This window comes from Patagioenas fasciata, chromosome 13 (assembly GCF_037038585.1).
Source record: "Patagioenas fasciata isolate bPatFas1 chromosome 13, bPatFas1.hap1, whole genome shotgun sequence".
NCBI lineage: Eukaryota > Metazoa > Chordata > Aves > Columbiformes > Columbidae > Patagioenas > Patagioenas fasciata.
The window spans coordinates 22912289-22933610 of record NC_092532.1 but is presented as its reverse complement, the minus strand read 5'-3'; the positions used below and the strand labels follow the sequence as shown (position 1 = coordinate 22933610).

Sequence of the window (21322 nt, the reverse complement as noted above, 5' to 3'; positions counted from 1 at the left end):
AACTGCCTGAGCTGGAAACTCGCAGAGGGGAAAGACTAGATACGGAGAAAGAAGTAACTTGAGAAAATCAAGCCATTTAGGTGCACCGAGACTTGTCCTTACTTTAATCCTAATCCTAGCACTGTCTTCACATGAAAGGGAGGTGGGGATCATTCACTCCTGGGGGAAATATCCAGTGGGAAATGTATCTCCAGACATCAAGCCAGGAATGCTATAAGAAAGCCAGAAATCACAGGGAAAACTACAACCAACAAGAACAACCACGGAAAGGACCGCATTGCATTTCAATCTACAAGAGAGCCTAAAATTAGTTGTTATTGCTGTAATACAATGAACTGGCTTTCTCTAAAGAATCTTTTCTCTAAATTCTTCATATCTACCTTTTACTAAGTTAGATTTCCACTTTATGTATCAGTCACATTGGGTTCAGGTTGTGCTACAAAGAGTAAGAGGTAGATCAGCCATTGAACAGTCATTGTTTATTTGGTCTTCTCCTAACGCTGACTTTGAAGAACCAACTAAGTTCTCACGTTCAGGTTATTCTGCCCACAGAATCTTTATAATGGTAAGAGCAAGAAAAGCTGGAGAGCACTGCACTCATAAGGAAAATTCACGTTCTGCTGTGATCACTGCGGGATCTAAAACAACCTGCAAAACGCTTCTCTCCCAAAGCTTTATTTGAAACTGCATGCATTAAAAGACATACATCTGAGAAACAGCTGTATCAACTCAGTAGTACAGACAACGGAAAAAAATACTTTATATTTCTGAAGGATTTTCTAGAATATATTTACAGGCATACAGCATAATTTACCAGTGTTTATATACTGAGCCCAAACCGTATCTGTAGACAAGGCTGTAACACCTAAGCAATCCAAACAGGAATAAAAATCTCCCAAAGCATGATAACTTGAAGATGAATCATAATATTTTTACTTTCAAACAAGGAAGCCTTCTTAGCTCTTAAGTACTACTCCAATTTATATTAAATGTTTCTTTCCAGAGCAACTCTTCCCTGTCGTGTATTATTTATGCTCTTCTCCATGCTCCCTCTGTTGCATCATTTGTTTTCTGTAGGCAAGCAGCCCCGGTTCAATTCCCGCTGAGCAAAGGATGACATTTCTTCATCCTTCACGCAGTTTCCAGAAGCTCTCAAATTCTCAAGCACATTCAAGAAGGTGCATTTTTTTTCTCTACAAGTTATTTGATCAAGGCAGGAGATTCACCATCTCCGCAAGTTTCCCTCCGCAACCTTCCCTGCAATCCCACCACCACCACCTTCCCCACCTCCTATAGGTTTTGATAATTGAAGTCAATGAGATTTAGGGATATTTTTTCTGGAGTAGTTCCATTTCAGTTTCTCACCGAGGAACTGATCTGTGAAACGATCCTTGAAGCCTCTGTTCCAGCAGCTCCCAAGCAGGGAAGAACAGGCTCCCAGGCTGTGTCCTGACTATGGTCACACCTCTATCTGCTGGCAAAGAACAGCACTCCGAGCCACAAGGGGTCCCAGAGAAGCAGAATTGCAAAAGGCGAGCAAATCTATTCTGCGTTTCATAAATTTTCAGTTATTCGGTCAGGTGTCACCAAGACCAAATGGTTCTATAGAAGAGCCAAGTGTCCCGAAAGCACCAGCGGACTGGAGAAAGTAAACAGACCATAAAACTACAGCCAGAAGTTTAACATGTTCAACACTGAATACTAAAGGCCTCTTCACATAATGCCTTCTGAGAAATAAAAATACGGATAGTTATTAAAATGTGTGTGTTCAGTTAAAATTTCTCCTTTCCACTTGAAAATTATTAGCGTGTTTTTTTTTTTTCCCCCAGAAACCAAGATCCATACAGCTCAGAACTCAAATGAGAGGTGTATAGATGAGAAAAAACCACTAAAAATCACACTTTATTTGCTTTCCCTAGTACTTTATAGTCAAGGAACTTGTAAGAAAGCAAACTCTACACTCACTGCATAATTCCTACGGTCATTTACAGGACTTGCAGCTACCTCATGGGAACCGGAAAGTATATCACAGTTTGTCTTCTCCTACAGGAGCATGAAATCAGAGACACCAAAGCCGTTTCAGAACGTGGGGTTACCAGCTGCCACACTTACCAAGCGCAAAGAACAAGACTCTGTCGCTGAACCCTGCAAGATTCCTTTCAGTTGTTCATAAAGCTACTAATGCAAAGGAATCACTGATCCGACAAAAGCCTCTGGACGCTACGGCAAAACAAATAGACGAAAAGACAAAAGTATTTAGTGTACATTTAGGCTAGAAAACACACATGGCTGGCATTGTAGTAATAAGATGCTGCTGCCATACAGATTGCTTTTCTGACCATAGCCAGACGTAGTTAAATCACCAAAAAATGAGAGCCAGAAAGACCTAGTAGGTCTTCCAGTCCATTCTCCTGCCAGTGCAGATGACTGTAAGGTAACTCTTCTGTATCTGTAGCAGATAAAAGAGCTACTGCTACAGGCACTGTGTGGGGTCTGCTTTCCATCCATCCACAGGCTTTAAACAACATATAACTGGAAATTCATTTTGGTCAAAGCCCCACAAGTCTCCCAACAGACACAGAGCTCAGGCTGCCCTGTATGGAGCGGTCCTGCCAGACGCACACACACTGAGCACACATTCGAGACACAAACTTCCCAAGGCAGAGGCTATAAATGCTATTACTCATTTTTCCCAAATAAGATGAGGGTGAAAGCATCAGTAAAACCTGCCCATCACTGACAATGTAGCTTAACAGACCTATGTTGGTTAAACAATGTATGCCTACAGAAGTAAACCAGGTTTTACTGACGCTGTCTTTACCGATTCTACATCTTCTCACTTTCTACAACAAGTTCTCTGGTAAAAATTGATCTAAGCACGTTCACTTCTAAGGATTTATAAACAAGCAGACAAGCTACGATGACCATGACATGATCTGCAACACACGAATCAAGAGCTGCATTTGAAACAAGGTTGGTTTGAACTTTCCACTGTACCATATAGTTTTTAAAGACATGTAGCATATTACAAGCATGAAGAAGCTAAATTAACACACTTATTGTTCTTTCATTATGAAATATTATGAAACCAAGTCGGCATTAAAGCAACAATACTGCAAGGATTTGCCTTTCTATTTCAAGGAAGTTTTAATATATGAAGATGGTACATGATAGGAAAATATTGTTATCAAGGATACTGGCACTAAAGGAACTTGTGTTAGAAGTCAGTTTTGACAATTCTTTGAATAGAAAAGATCTATAAGTACTAAAATGTCAACTCTCTGTCCATGTGAGATTTAGCTTTGGCAGTATTTCAAAAGTGAAAAAACATCCTTTGTTATATATTTTCCTTACGACGATATATTTTCAAAGCTGTCTAAGAGGCCATATTCTCCTGAGAGGTACAGTAAGATGTATACGTGCTACAGAAATATTTGCAGAAAAAAAGCTCAGTCTGAATAGTCACAATAATCAATGGGTCAAACTGCAGAAAAAAGTACAAAGTCTGGAATTTATTCTCCAAGAGCTGGCACTTAAAGATTTCAATTCATTTCTTCAATTTAGAGATTCAAGCTAAATTAAACAAAGCATTTGAAAGCCAACCTGATATATCCACACAAATTCGTCCATTGTTAAGTCATGTCATTATCACTCCCTCTCTTTTGTTTTAACTACTGTCTATTCCAGACGCAGGTCTGGAAAAGGAGCTGTCTGACTCACAGGGCTTTTTTAAAATGCTTTATAAACAAAAAGAAAGAGAGAAAAGGTTAGAAAAGAAAGAAAGACCAAGAGTGCGCTAATTGCTCATCCCTGACCTCTTCCAAACCACTGCAAAACTTATAAAAGCCGCCTGAGCTCATTTTTATGCAGTTCAGCTTTGGCCTTTTTCTCCAGCCACAAGGGTATCGATGTAGCTGGGGCTACATGTGGAGAGACGTAAGAGATCCACAATCACTTTTTCTTAGGATGGAAACAAATGATCTTTAATTTACATTAAAAAAACTCCTGTGCAAAGACTGTAGTTCCTGATCAGTCCAACTAGGTTGAATTCCGCCAAATGCGCTCAGCTGATAAAGCCATTAATACAACAAGAAATTATTTGACATAGTTTTCTGCGTACTTACAAATTCTTGGATTTGAATGCTTCAGCAAAGTGCTGCACACTCCGAAGAGAAGCAAGGTCTAAGGTCATTGCTTCTACCTTGGCTTTGTGCTGCAACAAGAGAAAATATTAACAAAAGATAAATAACAGCAAGTTTAGTTCCCAGTATCACGTTACAGTAAATGAGTTATGAAACTTGTCTGATTCCCTTGTTTAACATTATAACCCCAAAGTGAATACAAATCATCAAAAGGAATGGACGAGCACCACATTTAGTGCCAAAAGTAGCATTGCAATTTGGTGGTTCTGCTAAAAACACACCCCGTGTCACATATCACTTTATATAATATAATGAAATAGCACGAGGTACTGTTAAGGTTAATAAGGTACCTTTTTTCTTCCATTTAGCTGGTGAAACTTATGTAACTCATGAAATAAACAGTAGAGTAAGCATTCTTCTTAATGCATAGTATTTTTTACACGCCACACCAACAGAAAAGTACTCAGTAAATATAAAAAACAGCTAAATTCAAGCTTGCACATATTAACTCAAAAGAATCTATTGTTCATAGCAGGTGATCTAAAAACAGCATAAAATGAGTATAGAGAACAACTGACCAGCCTACATAGTTTTTCATTCAATAACAGTTTACCATATATCTTCTAAAGACACTGTGCACATAGTTAAGACCACCTTTTCACCTAGAAGAGGATGCGCAACCCCACAAAACGACAGGTGTACCTGAAGGTGCGAATGTTACGCACTACCACCACAACTCCTCCCAATATTCTCAGCTTTAAGATCCCTGTTCTCAGATCTTTTGAAACACTTACGCTCCAAATCTCGGATCAGAATGAACCAAATGTCTATTTTCATTGCAAGCACTGAAGGGAGAATCAAGGGGCCCTTTCAAGCCGCAGTTCGGAACGCGCTTTCCTTTGACTGCAGTTGTGTCCGCACCGCAACGCCCAACAGGTGCCTGGAGTTCTTCCACAAACACTATAAGACATCTGTGATACGCTGCAAATCCCAACCATCATGGTGTATACATCACATAGATTCCCTATGGAGTTACGAACACGTGTATTTCTGCTCCCTCTCGCTTTTAGAGTCACCACCGCCCAACACCACATAACATGTCCTCTACCCAAACCTCAACGTGTCAACTTCCATTCCACTCCACTTCGCTTATTCAGGAAAACTGAAATTAGATAGACTCTTAATGTAATTCCAACACGCTTCCTACACCTACATAACAGTCCTGGGTCAGACTGGACATAGCACTGCTAAAAGAAAGAGTAAGAAAAAGATGGCGCAGATGCTGTGGCCCCGTGCAATCACAGGCAAAGAGGCAATAGGAGCTCTGTTAGCACCGTGGTGCAGCGAGGCATCTCCTGCGGTGACAAGGTCACACCGCGAGCATCTCTGGAGGAGCACGGAGGACACAGCACACACGGCAGGGCAGAAGCAAGGCCAGCAGAGCGCTCCCATTGTCTCCCAAGTTCCAGCAGTCCATCTGATCGCTGTGTTTCACCACATCTGGTACTTCTCTCCCTACATCTGTTTTCTATTTCGCTAGCAGCCACTCTGCCTGCTACAATTACCTTACAGGTTGGGTTTAAATAGACTGTCACTCAAATTCCTTTCGTCCCACTCCAGCCAGACTTATCAGGACTGCAAAATAAATACAACTGAAATTTCGACAGGTTCAGTTCCCATCAAGAAGTTCAGACCGAGTCTGAAAATGCTAAATCCGGCTTTGTTTCAATGAGTTTCTTTACTCTCACAAGATGCACATCATTCTGGAACTCATCTTGTCCCACTGGGTAAATATTTTCTTCTGTTTGATGCTCAGAGGCTTGAGAAAGATGCTGCTGCCTTGCATTATGCAACAGAGCTCCATAACAACTTCTCTTCAACTTTGCAGTTCAGAGCTGTTTACTTAATAGAGAAGGAGTGTGCATAGCTGGGTTTATTCTGTTTCTGCTTTGCCCAGTTGAAATATTGTCCTGTCTTTCCCAAGGGCAAAGGGACAAGGATGCTACAAACACAGGGAGATAAGGGGGGTCAAAAAAAATAGGAGAAAACAATCAAATAGTTAACAGAGGACACCACAGGCGGTTTGTTAGCTGCTGTCCCCTGGGGGACACAGGTTCATGTCCACACGATAGTACTCAGGTAATGCTTTTCCTCCTGGTGCCACCTGGTAGGCTTCTGCTATTGATTCCGAGACAGAAGAGAGGTACTCGTGTATTTCAAATTCAAGAGATAAAAACATATAACACCCCCAAAATACTTTAAGATATAGACAATAAACAGGCTGCGGTTGGCTTGGATTAGTGGATGAACATATTGAAAACTCTAAGAATCAGAAATTTTAAAATAATAAATGAATTACTAAAAGTGAGAAGCACTTGACTGTTCGCCAGCAAATGCAAACTAATTATGTTTGTTCTGTACTGGTTCCATCAACAAAGTAAGACTGCCTTTCTATTCATACTCCATTTTCTTCGGCCAATAAGGTCATTTATTTCAAACAATTTAACACTACTTCACCTTTTTTCTTTCAGCTTTGATACACAACAAGTTTCAGAAAAATACAAAGAAAACTTATGTTAATAAATGCAAGAAACTGCATCTAAAATCACAGAATCACAGAATCGACTGGGTTGGAAAAGACTTCAGAGATCATCAAGTCCAGTCCTTGGTCCAAGTCCAGCCCATTGACCAGATCATGGCACTAAGTGCCATGGCCAAAATGGCCTGAAAAGGGGAAAAAAAAGGTATGGTTCTAGTATTTTTTTTCCATTGAAAGGCTTTCCATTTCATTCCAAATTTTCCTGCTCTTACGTCTACGTCATAATTTCTTTTTCAATAGCAATAAGGCAATGTCCTTTCAAGGTACGTTCTTCATAATATAAGAATCTATCCCATCAATGACAAATAGAGGGTTTTCTGTTTTCTTACAGTAGTTTAGTCTTACTTTTGTTATAATGTTTTCCCTCTCCTCACATAAGCCTAGGTAGCATATATTGTGGTATTTATAGAAAAAGAAAACATATTTTTAAACAAACAATGAAACTAAACCCCGTTTTTGCTAAAAGGCATCGTAATTGTAATCCACAGTCAGAACTGACTGTTAATTGCACGCTGCAAATCCTGATCTAACGTGTCATAATTGTATTATGCTGATGCCTTTCACCATTTCACTTCAAATATTTTCAGTACTGAATTACGCCTCATTTTATGTTGTGAAGCTTTAAATGGGACTTGTCACTTTCCCAAAGACGGAAGCCAAGTCTTAAAGCTGACGTTGTCAAATCAAGACGCTAAGACAGAAAACTCCAGAATTTTTAAAATTCAATCAACAAAAACCATCGGTGCTCCCTCCACTACTATATTTTCAATTACATAGTTTAAGGGGAGAGTAAATAACAGAACGAGAGTAGAATAATGTAAAGAGCTCACTTCTAAATCACAGGATCATGGTGCCATTGAGAGCCTGTGCAAAATGAGCTGGTGGCCCCGCTGCAGATCCCCGGCACTAATGACCCAACCGTGTCCAAAACCTCTTTCACAACTCGAGTAGCTTCACCAACCGGCCAAAGGAGAACAGACACAAGGGGCAGACGTGCTCCTGCTGTCCCCTGAGCCTTGTGGAACCAAGGTCTGCCAGAATGCAGCGAAATGGTGCTTTGGGTTGGGGAGCATTTGGGGCTCAAGAAGCCCAAAGGGCAGCCCAATGTCTGGACAACAACACCGAGTCTGTGACAAAACGGCTGAAGGTGCCTCATCCTATGGTTCCTAACAAGTCCCCTTCTAAACACAACACATGGACATGTTGAAAAGTGTAAAGAAAAGAATTTTAGCTTGCATTTGACAATTTTACGCCCCATTGGACAAGCGTTTTATCAATACCTCCAGGTAAGTTTCATTACTCTAAATAACATCAGAAAACAGTTTGTTTAGTTCTGTATGCAATACGCTCCCTATTGGAGCAAAAATATTAAAAATGCTTCAGTGCAATTGGTTGTATTTCGCACTCACGCTAGAAAAATGCTTATTGAGCCAGAAACTAACAAGAAAGTGAAAACACCCAGAAAGCAAGCAATTTCCTTATATGCAATGTGCTCACTTTACGGCTTAAAAACTGTTTAAAAATGAACACCGCACGGTAGAGCAGTGTGGCAGTAAACATGATTGTGCATTTGTGTCTTGATATTGGAGAAGGAGCCTTTTTTCATAGTGATTTTTTCATTCAAATCTAAGTGATGATTTACGTTAAATATAGGTAAAGCATAGCTACATTTTCCTGAAGGATTGCAAGGAAGTGAAGAGCAGTACAATAAGTTGAAGCATAAAAGCTTTCTCTGTCATAATATTTATTATAATGGCATATAAAATAGCTGAAATAAATAATAGATGACTAAAAGTAAATTCATATGATAAAGAATCTTTCAGCAGACACCATTACTTCTGACTGCTCCAGTTTCATACCGAGTTGAAGAGTCTTAATAAATATGCTGTAGCCCCTGTATCTTATGTAAGTATAAGTCATTTTGTAGGGGCTTCCTTAAAATGTAACATACTGGACAGTAGATAATTTACTGTAGAATTTTACTCTCAAAAATATCACGTATATATCTTCAACATTTAAAAGCCCTTAACTCAGAAATGAATACACAGCACAACAACAACAAACATCTGACTTTGAGGGACTGAAAACACAATAAATTGGTAAAAAGCAGTTTAATTTGATAAAGAAAAATCTTGACGACAACAGCTTGCAATGCAAATAGTTCTTATATGCAGCGTGAAAAACATAAAGTCTTCAGAAAAAAAAGAAATTGAAAACAAAGCTGATGAAAAATCTCTGCGATTACCTTAAGTCAAGTAAAAAACCAGCCAAAACTCAGCATATGACAAGCAGTACCCAAATAAACCCGTATTTCCATGCTGAGGACAAAGCAGAGGATGTTTTAGAAGCACACCTGACAGTTTGACACACGGCTTCTGACAGTCAATAGCCGGTGCCATGCACTATTTATGGAGGCACATAATAGGGAAAAAGGCTTTCACTCAGGATTAGGACTGTAAATAATATTGTCCCTAACGTAGGCAACATTTGGCACAACTATGCAAGCAATGCCAGTTTCATCTTGTTGTGTGCTCCGAGTGCTGCGCGGCTACTGCTCACGGAGCTGAGCGGGACAGATGAATCACAGCGCTGGGAGAGCAACCCAACATACGTGCTGGGTGCTCTGATAATATGTTCTTCGCTACATCTGTTATACCTTAATAATGTTCATTAGAAGCCACCATGGTGGAACAATTTTACACTATTTTTTCCAGGTCTTTTTTTTTTTTTGCCCACTCAGCAATTTCTACACAGCACTTTCAAATTTTCACTAACTTTATGCAAAAGAAGACAGTACATGACCCAAATCAATTTCCTAACTATTGATTATTTTATTAACCCGTATGTGTGATGTACAAGGAAACAGCTGAAACTGACTGTGATTTTTCACAAAAATCAGCGATGAGAAAATATTTGCTTTTTTTTCATTAGAAAGAAAATTTATTCGGTAATACTTGGTTTAGTTATTTCCCAATGTATTTTGGTTGTAATTTACTGGTGCGAATTTTTCCAGAACGCATCTCGCTCCACCCTGTCAAACACGTTTTTGTGCTGTGCGTGAGCTCGTAAAACCTGGGTTTGTAAAGCCTGGTTCTTCCTAAGTAACTAAATCCTCACGTTCTCCAGAAGAATGCAATTCCTGCAGGGTTTGCTGTCACCCAGGGCAAGTGAGTAGCACACACGGATAAGACCCAATGGGTGAGCATGAACCTGCAAATTGCTGCGATTACTGACCATTCTTGGACCTACATTTGATGATGAAGAACATTTATTTTTCCCCTTGTCTCTGTCCCATCTCCAGAACATTTATGGATGTTTGGCAGAGAAGGGCGTTTGGCTGTTTGGCTCCATCTACAACTTAGTGCGCTAAGAGGCCTCTTCAGAACCACCCGAAGCCCTCGAGCTGCAGTAGGATTGTACAGCAAATAAACGTCTTAAAGTCGCAATGGCACTTCCCACATAGGATCGTCTCGAACAAACTTCGGAGTTCGAGATCTTCCTGTTGAGCTCAGTCGGGTTATAAAGGCAACAGAGAAGTCTGGATCCTCCTTCAAACGGAGATTAAAGGCAATAAATGAGTCACCAAAATTCTGAGGATGAGAGACATGGGAGAGTGATAAAGATGAGCTGATATGAAGGAGTTCGGTTTCTAAAAATGCCACACACCAACCCAACATTTGGTCCTCACGTTGAAACAGATCGCTATTCACAGTACTATTTTTCCTGTTTCCAATTTACCTATAGCTTAAAATTAATGTCACAAATACAACAATATGACTAAATACACTCTAGGTGTATTTAACTTGGACATCACAGGGCTTTCTCGGTCATGCAATAGTCATTTTATATTCCCCAATAATATAAAACTGTATCTTTCTATTAATAGATGTCTATACCTAAAAAGAAATACACTTATTCACTTCTTTGCGGTTGATTAATTTTTCAGATTGTAATATCTTTTTAAAATAAATCTTCTGTAATAAATAGCACTACAATAGGCAATAACGTTATTTCACCATCTTTACATTAGTTCACTCGCAGATCAATATCTCTGTACATTTGGCCTTTTATATCTACTGAAGATAATTATGAAAGAAAACAGGAAAAACATCTGCATTTCTTTGTGAAATTAATATCTTTAGAGAAGTAAACTACGCCACAGCAATGCTAAATCATGTTTAGAAACAGTAAGAGAAGTCGGTCTCCTAAAGACATTTTTTAAACTATTTCTTCCGTAAGCAGAGAGAACAAAACCCACCCATAAAGATTACTAGACTATAATGTCAGAATGCTTCATTTGCTAGGCTCTAAACGCCCCTGATTCCCCTGCATGCACATGGTTCCATCTCAGGCACGACACATCTGCTTCAACAACAAGAAATTACATGCATTTTAGAAGAAATATCTACCATAGGTTTTGGCAATAGGAGTTGATCTCTTAATGTACAACAACTGTGGGTACTTACTTGGGAGCCCACTTTTAGCTGATTTTTTTCTTTCCCTGGATACAGATCATCCCTTTCCCTCCCCAAATGCCCTTTCCTGTGCAGCTCATTTGAATTTATCTTGGGGAATCTCGGATAATCTTGGCAATACATCACATGTATATGGTTTACTATTCTAACAAACATATCTTCTTGTTTACAGAGCAGCCGGGGGAGCCTGGGAACACGTAACCCAAGCTCGGCTCTGGAGAGCCTCCCATTCAAATGCTTTCCATTCTCCTCATTCCGCAAGATTTGCGCTGATAGCTGAATACGTTTTCAAAAACTGCAACAAGCAAGCAGCATTGGGATAATTTAGAGATAATTTAGACTTTGTTCCCTTTTAAAAAGTTGCTCAATTTGAAGTTTTTAAGGTTAAATAAATCCAGCTTATGGGTTGCTGAGAAATATGCAATGGAAGAAGCAAATAGGGTAACGGACTTGCTGGAAACGGCAGGAAAAACGGCGTTTCTAAACAGATTAAAGCAGTAACATCCCTATTGCAAAATAATATTATTGTTAATTATCCGTAAAATTAAAGATAAGCTGTTACCTCATACATACCTATGCTGATGTATAGAACTTAGAGCAGGATTCCCCGGACAGTTTTTACACGGAGGAAACGTTAGCATCCCTACTACGGCTGACAAACAAGAGGAGAAAAGCACGATGGTCAAAAGGGCAACGATGTTTAAGTAAATACAAAATGAACCCTTTTTCCCTGTTCTCTCATGATCCATAATCATAAGCTATGTTGTTGCCTGAAAGTGCAGACATGCACTGTGCAGTGCATTAATCCTTCAAACACTAACAGATGCTGGCAGGGATTTAGGCTGGAATGTATTTACAAAGTGACAAATTATGTTCCGTATTATACAGAGAGAGAAAGAGCATCCACAAATAGGCTGATAAATGTCAGCTGCAGTCACGACAAACGGTTTATTTTTATTATACTGTAACCACAAATGTTTTTTTGCAGGGAGGCCCAAAGATTTATTTGTTGCAGGAAAAAACAAGATTATATATGACACAAAGTAATAACTGTGAGATCCCTGATGTTCTGGGCAGCTTGCCCTCCTGGAAGCTACGTTCACTTTGAAAAATGTTGCTTAAAAATGCTATGTTATATGACACAAAATAAATAGTCCATAAATCTGTATTGAAACAACTATAACTAATAATTAAAGACAGTCTTAGGGCATGGCTTATACAAGTTAAAAGGAAAATATACTATTTCCTTTAGTGGAACGTGGAAAATGAACAACATTAAAATGTATCTGAAGATATTGTTTTAAATTAAAGTCAAAGCGCTATAATTGCTGGATGGAAGCAACGTATGTTTTAAATGTGGTCACGGTGCTTCATAAACATTTAGTGCAGCACAATTAATTGGCAGAACAGTGACGTCTGCAGGTTTCAAAATGCATTGCAGTTATTTTGAGGTACGGCAAAGCTTCCCAAGAGATTTCACGTAGAGTTCTTTCCCCCTACTCTTAATAATAGGAAAATACCAATATCGGTAAGGTTAAAAGTCATCACTTCTTTAATTGGGAATAATTTCAGGATGCTCCAACAAATGTAGAAATAAATACATTATATAAATGAAGACATGAAAGAACTGAATAATTAGCTATTCAAGGCATTTTACTTGGCAGTTCACAGTTACAATCCCCCAGCTTTAAACAATATATTTGTCTTATAGCACAGCATCCTCAGAAAACAACAAACAAGCACAAATTCGCTTGTTTCCACAACAGCTCACACTCCCCAGCAAGGACACACACTGGAACGGTCACATAGTTACGGGCGTCATTTTAGAAAGCGAAATAAAAGGGTTGAATCACATTAGTAAAGATTTCTTGTACAAATAAGGGTTGGCAGGATCAGGTTGTTAATACACACTCAATACACACCATATAGACTTGGGAAAAAATATGAAGTCTTTCTGCATGCACAAGAAAATATCAGATGTATTAGGAGAGCACTGGAATACGGGAACCTGGCATTTGTCATCACAAAGGGAGGAAGTTTTCTCCCGTTTTCTTTCTAAAGAAACAAAGATTGCGTGGCAAAGGAAATACGAATAATATAAACTCAAAGGCTGGGGTGAAATTTCTGTGCAAACAGGGCCGAGCTCAGGAATCAAACCCATCATTAAACATATAATGTAATCCCAGGGTCGTCTAAAAACCCGAGACCAAAGTCCAGGCCGTGCGGTGCGCGGCTGCGCTCAGCTGTGGGCAGACAGACAGGAGGGGTCACCGGCCCACGGCCCCTTCTTCTAACCATTAACAAAGTTTAAAGCGGTTTTAATGTGAATGCGAACGAAGTCCAAAATCAAACGTCTTAAGCACCATCAATGTGAACAGCTCTGAATTTTTCATTTCCTAAATATGCATGCTTTTTCTAATAAAATTCTTCTCTCTGGATAACAAAAGTACTCCAGAATGTCATTGTCTCATGCAATAATATTGACAGTCACCTAGCATTATACTTACTGCAGTACTTATTTCCTAAATGCATGTTGCCAATGAACAATATAGTGACAATGATGGACAATATGCCTTAAAAATTGCATTCTTACCGGTGTTTGTACATATAAAACAAGAAAGCGCTGTCATTACAGCAAGTAAAGCAGCAAGAAGAGCCTAATAACAACCTGCTTTGAGTATTCGCCTGAGGAATAGGTGTGCAAGGCTGATATAAATGCTTTATAGATAAGAGGGAGGGGGAAACAAGGAAGGAAAAACAACAACAAACAAAGCAAAACCAAACCAAACCAAACCCAAAGCCACCAACCACCACTGCCTTTCCCCTTCATTACAGAAGCGAAACCACCCACAAAGAGCTGAACGTGGGGAGAAGCAGCGCGGGGCTGGTGAGTGACCCCCTCCCACCGCACAGAAAGGCTTTCAGATGCTTTCTGCGGTGTTAATGTCACCTTTTAACGTAGCCATTCAATTATTAAATCATTTTTAATCTAACAGATATCATTACACAGCTAAATACCTTAAATTTTTGCTTTTTGAGCGTATAGCTCAGGTTTTTCCCAGTTTTAAGGTAAATACTGGCTGTACCTACCTGAGCACCTGAAAAAATAGCAGCTACTGTGTATCTTACCCATATGCCACATGCAAAAATGGAAAACATATTAAAAACAAAAATTCAAAAAGAAAATTTCCAAGCAGATGTTTATAAACAGAAGGTAACGGATAAAAACCCAAACACAATGCTGCGTTATGTTACATGATTCACTGATGAACCCATTGGAACTACAGCAAAAAGCCCTCCTGGAAAACGTCCAGAAATTAAAAGGTGCAAACAAGCTGCCTAATACCCTTGCGTAGACTGAATTCTTATGAAGAAAATAAAGTTTATTGTCTGGAAACAGAGAAAGCATGAGGAAAGCACTAAAGCAATGGAGGTGAACAATTAGACAGATGTTCACTTAAGGAAATAAAGAGAACAGAAGAAGCCATCACTGAGGAATTTTACGAGAATACTGACAACTCTGCACCTCATCAAGGGCACTGGTAAAGTTAAAGCCACTGAAGCCATTTCTACTCAACTCCAGCATAACTGCTGACCTTGCACAAGTCTGCATTTAGCAAATGTGGCTTAGGAAAATAGCATTATACTTTGCATTTTACTCTTTTTTCCCAAAGTCCATCTATATACTGTACTGTATATTTCAAGAAAATTAGCTTCATTTCCTTGTATAATATTACATACACTCCGATTTTTTTGGTCCTAACTATGCTCAGGTATCAGGAAAATCTGTATTTAAAAAGCTTGTGTCATTTAAGTAAAATTAAATAGCATCAATTACATCTGATCTCCATAAACATGTATACGCAAATAGCTGGAATGCTTTTGCTTAATATGATTATAGATGTTTCTAAAATAGCCAGGAGTTTGTATAACACACAATATGTCGATCTGTACATGTTTTAAAGCTTTTGGCATTTAACTACTGAGAGAATAACGGAGAAAAAGTAGATTTTGTTGATAAACTGTCTCGTAGAGCGAAAAAAATACAGACATACATGCAGGCAAAAGGAGAAGGAATTTATAATAAGAGGTAAGATTTTGGCAAGGGCAGAAGTTGTACTTTTCTGTGCTTGTGCAGGCTGAGGTACAAATGTAATGTTCCATACACATATCTCTATTGTTTCACATCTCATTTCAAAACTGTCGGGCTTATGATAACACCTCTTTTGTAGATTTTCAGGAAAAAAACCCACAACTTCCAAATCTCAAGTGCATGACTGATTTCTCCTGTTCTTTATCTACTCATCTATTTTCAAAAGTGACTGTCAGAGGAATCAGAAACTGTGGCTCAGCAGCAGGAACCCAACTTTCAGCACTTTTTATGTGCAGTGTCTGCTCCCCACAACACTCGTCCCTTGTTTCTGACCCGCAAACACGAACGCGACACCCTCACCTCCGTCACACAACCGCCACAAGTGAGCTCTCCCATTGCCCAACCGCCCAAGAGTTGTCACCAGCACTGGAAACCGGACACAAACTTGTTCTCTAACATCAGCACCATAAACACTTCAGGTTTTAGAGATAGGGAGGAAGTACTAATTAAAAGTTATGTCCTCATCTAAATATTGCTTGTACACAAAGTAAAAACAAATCATGTGCAGATTTGTATTGAATACTCCTGCTCTTTCCCAGCTCACGAAAAGGGACAGGTCGGCCATTGCAATGGGTTTGTGGCTTTCACAGAACCACAAAATGTCAGGGATTGGAAGGGACATGGAAAGCTTGTCAGCCACTCCTCCCAGTTTGGTGTCATCAGTAAACTTGCTGACAGCCACTCTATTCCCTCGTCCAAATCATTGATGAATATATTGAATAATCCTGGCCCCAGTACTGACCCCTGAGGCGCTGCACTGGATCCAGGCCTCAACCGGACTCTGCCCCATTGACCACGACTCTCTGGCTTCTTCCCTTCAGCCAGTTCACAGTCACCTCACTACCCACTCATCCAGACCGCATGCCCACAGTTTGGCTGTGAGGATGCTGTGGGACACTGTGCCAAATGCCTCACTCAAGTCAAGGTAGACCACATCCACCACTCTGCCATCATCCATCCAACTCGTTATGTCCTCATCAAAGTCAATCAGGTTGGTCAAGCACGACTTCCCCTTGGTGAAGCCATGTTGACTGCCCCTACTGACCCTCTTATCCCTGATGTGCCTTGAGATGGCACCAAGGAGAAGTCGTTCCATCAGTTTCCAGGGATGGAGGTGAGGTTGAGCAGTCTATAGTCATCCAGGTCCTCCTTCTTGCTCTTCTTGAAGACTGGAGTGACATTTGCTTTCCTCCCGTCCTCAGGCACCTCTCCAGTTTCCCAAGACTTGGCCTTTGCCACATAACCATGGCTCAAAGTTCTCAGTAACTCGGGAGAAACGCACGAGAAAAATTTCATCGTCCACATTTTAAATAATATAAAAGATGTGGAATGTGATTGATTTCACTCTAGGGAGAACTGAAATTACAGTTATGGGGTAGGTTTTTTTCATGTACTGTAAGGTCAAGTAACAGTAAATAATTAATGAATTATGAAACAAATTTTCTATAAGGCAACACATAAATTCTACTCAATAAGATCTAAAAGTGTAGTTACACCAAAAAGCCATGTAATATATCACAAAATGAAGAAAATGCATGATGCTGTGGTACAAATGCGGCTTTGCCATTATACTGGAATAACTGTTATTCTTATGGAATATAAATAACATCTTCCCAATTCATACACATCATTTTCATAAGCTTTACATCTCATAATCTATAAGGAAAAAAAGAAAAGGTCTTTTCAGTTTTTTTTTTTTGCTGCTGCTTTTTGTATCAAGATCTTTTTCCACATCATTTGAGCATTTAGAGAGTTTCTCATACAACAGAGAGTGAGTGGAACGATCCAGTGGATCATGACCTGGACAAAACCACTGGGCTCCTTTTCTGATCTTACTTCTGATTTAGTTTTAGCTAAAGTCTAATGACTGCTTATCCTTATTATCTCTTTACCAGGATGAATTTACACTCTTTGATGCTCTTAGGATGTGGTAAAGTCCATGATACAACAGTGTAGTGATCTTCATTAGACTTCTGTGTGCCGCTGACATATAACTAATATCATGAATGCAAGTCAATAAGTCAAAACAGAAACCCCAAACCCACCAAAAGTCACACAACATATATTTTGTCTTGATACCTTAAAATCATTTGAATTTGGAGCCTTCTGGATTAGTGGATTGGAAACTTGCTTTTTCAGTTGCATAAAATTATTATCCTGATTATCTTAACAATTAAAAGAGCTGGGATTTGCTAAGAGATTAAACTATTCTGGATTTCAGATTCAACTGCAGTGAAATATTACACACAGAAAAGGAAAAAGAGGAGAGGGGAAAATGAGCAACTTTTGAGGAATGTATCTCTCAGTTATGGTGGCTGCTTGAAGCCGTTCAGTCATTTTCAATTGTCCCAGAGGCCACCAAATGAGAATGGAACAAAGCTGAGGGAGTTCCTGTTAAAGTTTTGTATGAGATACATTTTATCACAACTATTTCCCAAATAGTTCGGACTAAAAACATCAAAATAAATGCAAGTCACATGTTGGATCTCCAACAGCAACTGTCTCACCATACAATGATGTTGGTTTTGGTCTTGGTGATTGCAGATAAGGACACAGCCAGTGGCAGCACATACAGTCAAAACAGAGAATAGGTTTTGAGATCATTTAAAAACATAATTAGCATGTCTATAAATTTAAGTCAATAACCTGCAGTACTATCTATAAGCAGTTCAAAGCCAGTCCTACCAAGAGCTCGTGTTCTCCCACCAGACTGAAGAACTAAATACAAAGTCGGGAATGAGAGTCTTATCATTTTTTAACTTCTTTTACTCTTCTAATGGTTTGAACTTGTTCACTTTGCCACTTCCGAAGACATAAGCAAACTTGTCAGGGAAATCTAGAACAAATGTGACCCTTTTGCTCTAGAAGAAATGTGAACTTCCAAGAAGTTACAGCAGCCCCCTTTCCACAGATGCTCACATCAATGGCATCTTAAATAACGCAGTTATCACAAAAGTCAGCTACAAAACCTCAAAATGCAAAATCACATTTGTTCTATAGAAATTTTAAAAGTTCACTTTTGATGAAGCAAGCTGAATTTACACCTTTATAGCAACTACGATCATTTTATGCAATGTAATGCTTAAAGCAATCAAGACTATGCAGTTTTTCATACAAAACCCACAGTTCCTACGCTGTACTCCACAGACTATATAGTTAACAGAATCCTATTGTCCTTACGTTATTTTTTAGATGAAATTTTCATAGTCAGGATGTACCTTATAAGAGGTTTTCAGAGCTGACCGTGACACACAAGCGCTATGAACTACGGAATTCGATCCGTTTTCTCACGTACCTGAAGCTGGAAAGCCCATGACCACTGCCAGTTCCTATTTCAAACGACATGGCTGACAAATATAAGTGCAAATAGCCCTGTTGTCCCCTCCCACCAAATCATTCGGCACAACTGTTGGGTCTTTTTTCTTTTACTTCATTCAGTCTTCTCCAATCTGGACGGCAAATCTGACCAGTTAACGAACACCGCATTGCACAAGGTAAAATGCAGCATTTTGAGACATGACTCACTAATTCTCACAGGCCCATGTGAGAGGATATGCCAAGAAGATAAGGCAGAGAAGGTTTATATTTAGAAGACCTTGATTAAGTAGGCAATTTTAGAGGGTTTTAGGCTAAAGGAAAATGAAAAGGCTCCAAAAGTACTGAGTTTTGTTTAAGAAAAAAAGAAAATCAACAGCATCCCTATAATCAATTAAATCCATGGCTTATTTAATAAGTGAAATTATCCAGCAATGAAAAACGTCATGCATGAAGTAGATGAGGCAATAAGCATGTGTAAGCCAACCATTTAGATGCCTTTTAACACTTGTAAGCATTTGGTTTCAATTAAGTTTTCCAAATGCCTCATGCTATGGTCCTAGACCTCTCAAAAACAAATCAATATAAGAGATGAGAGACAAACCTGAGCTGTTTCTAGAACCGCGTAAAAAGCAATGCAATAACTTTCTAAAGGTGTTAAGTTTTAACTTGGGTTGGTTTGTTCCTGAAGAACAGGATGAGTATCTACCTAAAAATAAAGTCCTACAAGTAAGTGCCAGCACTGTATAAGGACATGGTACCATTTACAGACCTGGCCCCGAATTTCCAAAGCTCAATCTGGTAATTTAGAGAGTTGAAGCAAGTACCTATTTGCATTTCTCAAGGTAAACAGCTTGGTAAAGCTGTAAACTTGTAAAAGGGTTTTTTTTAGCGTGCTCAGTTCCCATTTAAACTTAACAGTGACCAAAGCACGTGGAAAACTGCATCTTTCCTTTAAAAAGACATTTTTGCAGTTAAGGCATTAAATTACTTGCTGTAAATAGGGAAATATGTTTAAGACTTCAAAATCAACCAGAAACACCATTGTGTCAAGAGCAGAGGAAGGACGACAGCCAAAGTAAAGGCCTGAATTGAATCACCTTCAGCAAACCATTTTCCATTCCAGTTTGCTGCCATTTGTTTCCAAGGTACACGATGTTGTTTCGAAGGTGCCACGAGCTGCAGGCCCCGTGCTGACCAGACCACACGAAACCGCTCTAACTTGGGCTCCAAAGCGGGAAATGTTAATTCATCATCCTGTCACAATAATGACATTCATCCATAAGTTTCATCCAATCTCCTCCACACCTGGCCGAGTCTTCTGCTCAGCCCGGTGAAACGCACTGATCACAGACCTTCTCCGCCTGTCCTCTGGACAGCGTGCCTCACCGGGTTTGAAAAGAGTAATGACACACAACTAAAAACTGGGCAAACACCCTTAAATTTGCCAGAAGAACGGCCAGGCCAGAGGACCCAGGCATGCTCGGTGCCACACTCGGTCCATCAGATGCCAAGCAACCTCCTTGAACACCTCCTAACAAGATCTTCCACCAGCCTCCTGGCCACCTTGCCCATGCAAAATCACACGTTTGAGGCTGCAGATTTCAGGTTCCCTCATCCAGCTGGGGTCCATGGTCCTCATCGAAGGTACAGCGTCAAACTCTGATCAGTGTCTGTACACTCTCACTTGGGCAAATGAAAAGGAGGACACAAGAAATACGATTTTCTTTCCAAATCCCTGTGTGGTAACGTATAAAATAATGTCTAAATTATTTGATAATGATATATAAAAGAATTTCTCAAGGTTACATGGCAGATCAGATACAGAATCTAACCAGAGTCACCCAGGTCTCACAATAGACATTAAAATCTTCATGGTATCAGCTTTCATTAATGTCTCTCTTAATAAGGTATAGAATAAAAGAATATTTAGAACTGACCTTTAAAAAGTATCCTTATATTCTTCTAACGCTTTTTATCTACTGTGGTGATAAGCAGGAAATGCTTTTTTTCTGAATGAGTATACTGTACCTTTAATGGTTCATTTGTAGTTCAGAATAAAATCCGAACTATTTGTTGTTCATTGTTGTTATATTCTGTTCCAAGGTTCATAATTTGAAAATTGACTTCGGGGACTTTTTGCTTGGTCTATTAAAATGATTCATGTTGCATTCAACATAAATTGTGCATACACAGAGGAGGTTTAGCACGCGTATTCACAGTATAATAACTAAAGTGAATTTTGTACAAGCTGCAGTTTGTGGCAAGGATGCAGTATCATTTGTCTTAATTTTTCTTCAGCATTACATTAGGCCAGTGCATTTACATTTTCAGGTATGGCTAAACACTTTAAAACTTTCTTTTTACAGCGTGAGTAAAGAGAGAATCAAATCTACACCCTTATATGATGTAACAAAGTAATGCCTTTTTACTATCTAAAGTACGCACGGATTTACTTTCCATTTACCTTCCCGCACAAAGGCAACGGCAAAGTGCATGAAATATTCACCACCTATGAATCATGTAGTGTTCCTCTTAAAAAGATGATAATGTTCTGTTTTGCCTTTCAAACCATGGTACAGAAACAGTCACAGGCTCTGGGTGCTTTTGTCTCTCGAAGCCACCAAATATACAGTAA

General features: G+C 39.3%; 1 protein-coding gene across 8 annotated transcripts in view; it reads right to left on the bottom strand.

Moving 5' to 3' along the window:
- WWOX (WW domain containing oxidoreductase) overlaps window positions 1-21322 on the bottom strand; it is a 467497-nt gene that overhangs the window by 372727 nt on the left and 73448 nt on the right. For all 8 annotated transcript variants that reach the window (XM_065847921.2, XM_071814359.1, XM_071814360.1 and 5 more), the window contains exon 6: window positions 4125-4213. In XM_065847921.2, the coding sequence (XP_065703993.1) occupies window positions 4125-4213 (89 nt within the window). The remainder of the gene's footprint in view (window positions 1-4124; window positions 4214-21322) is intronic.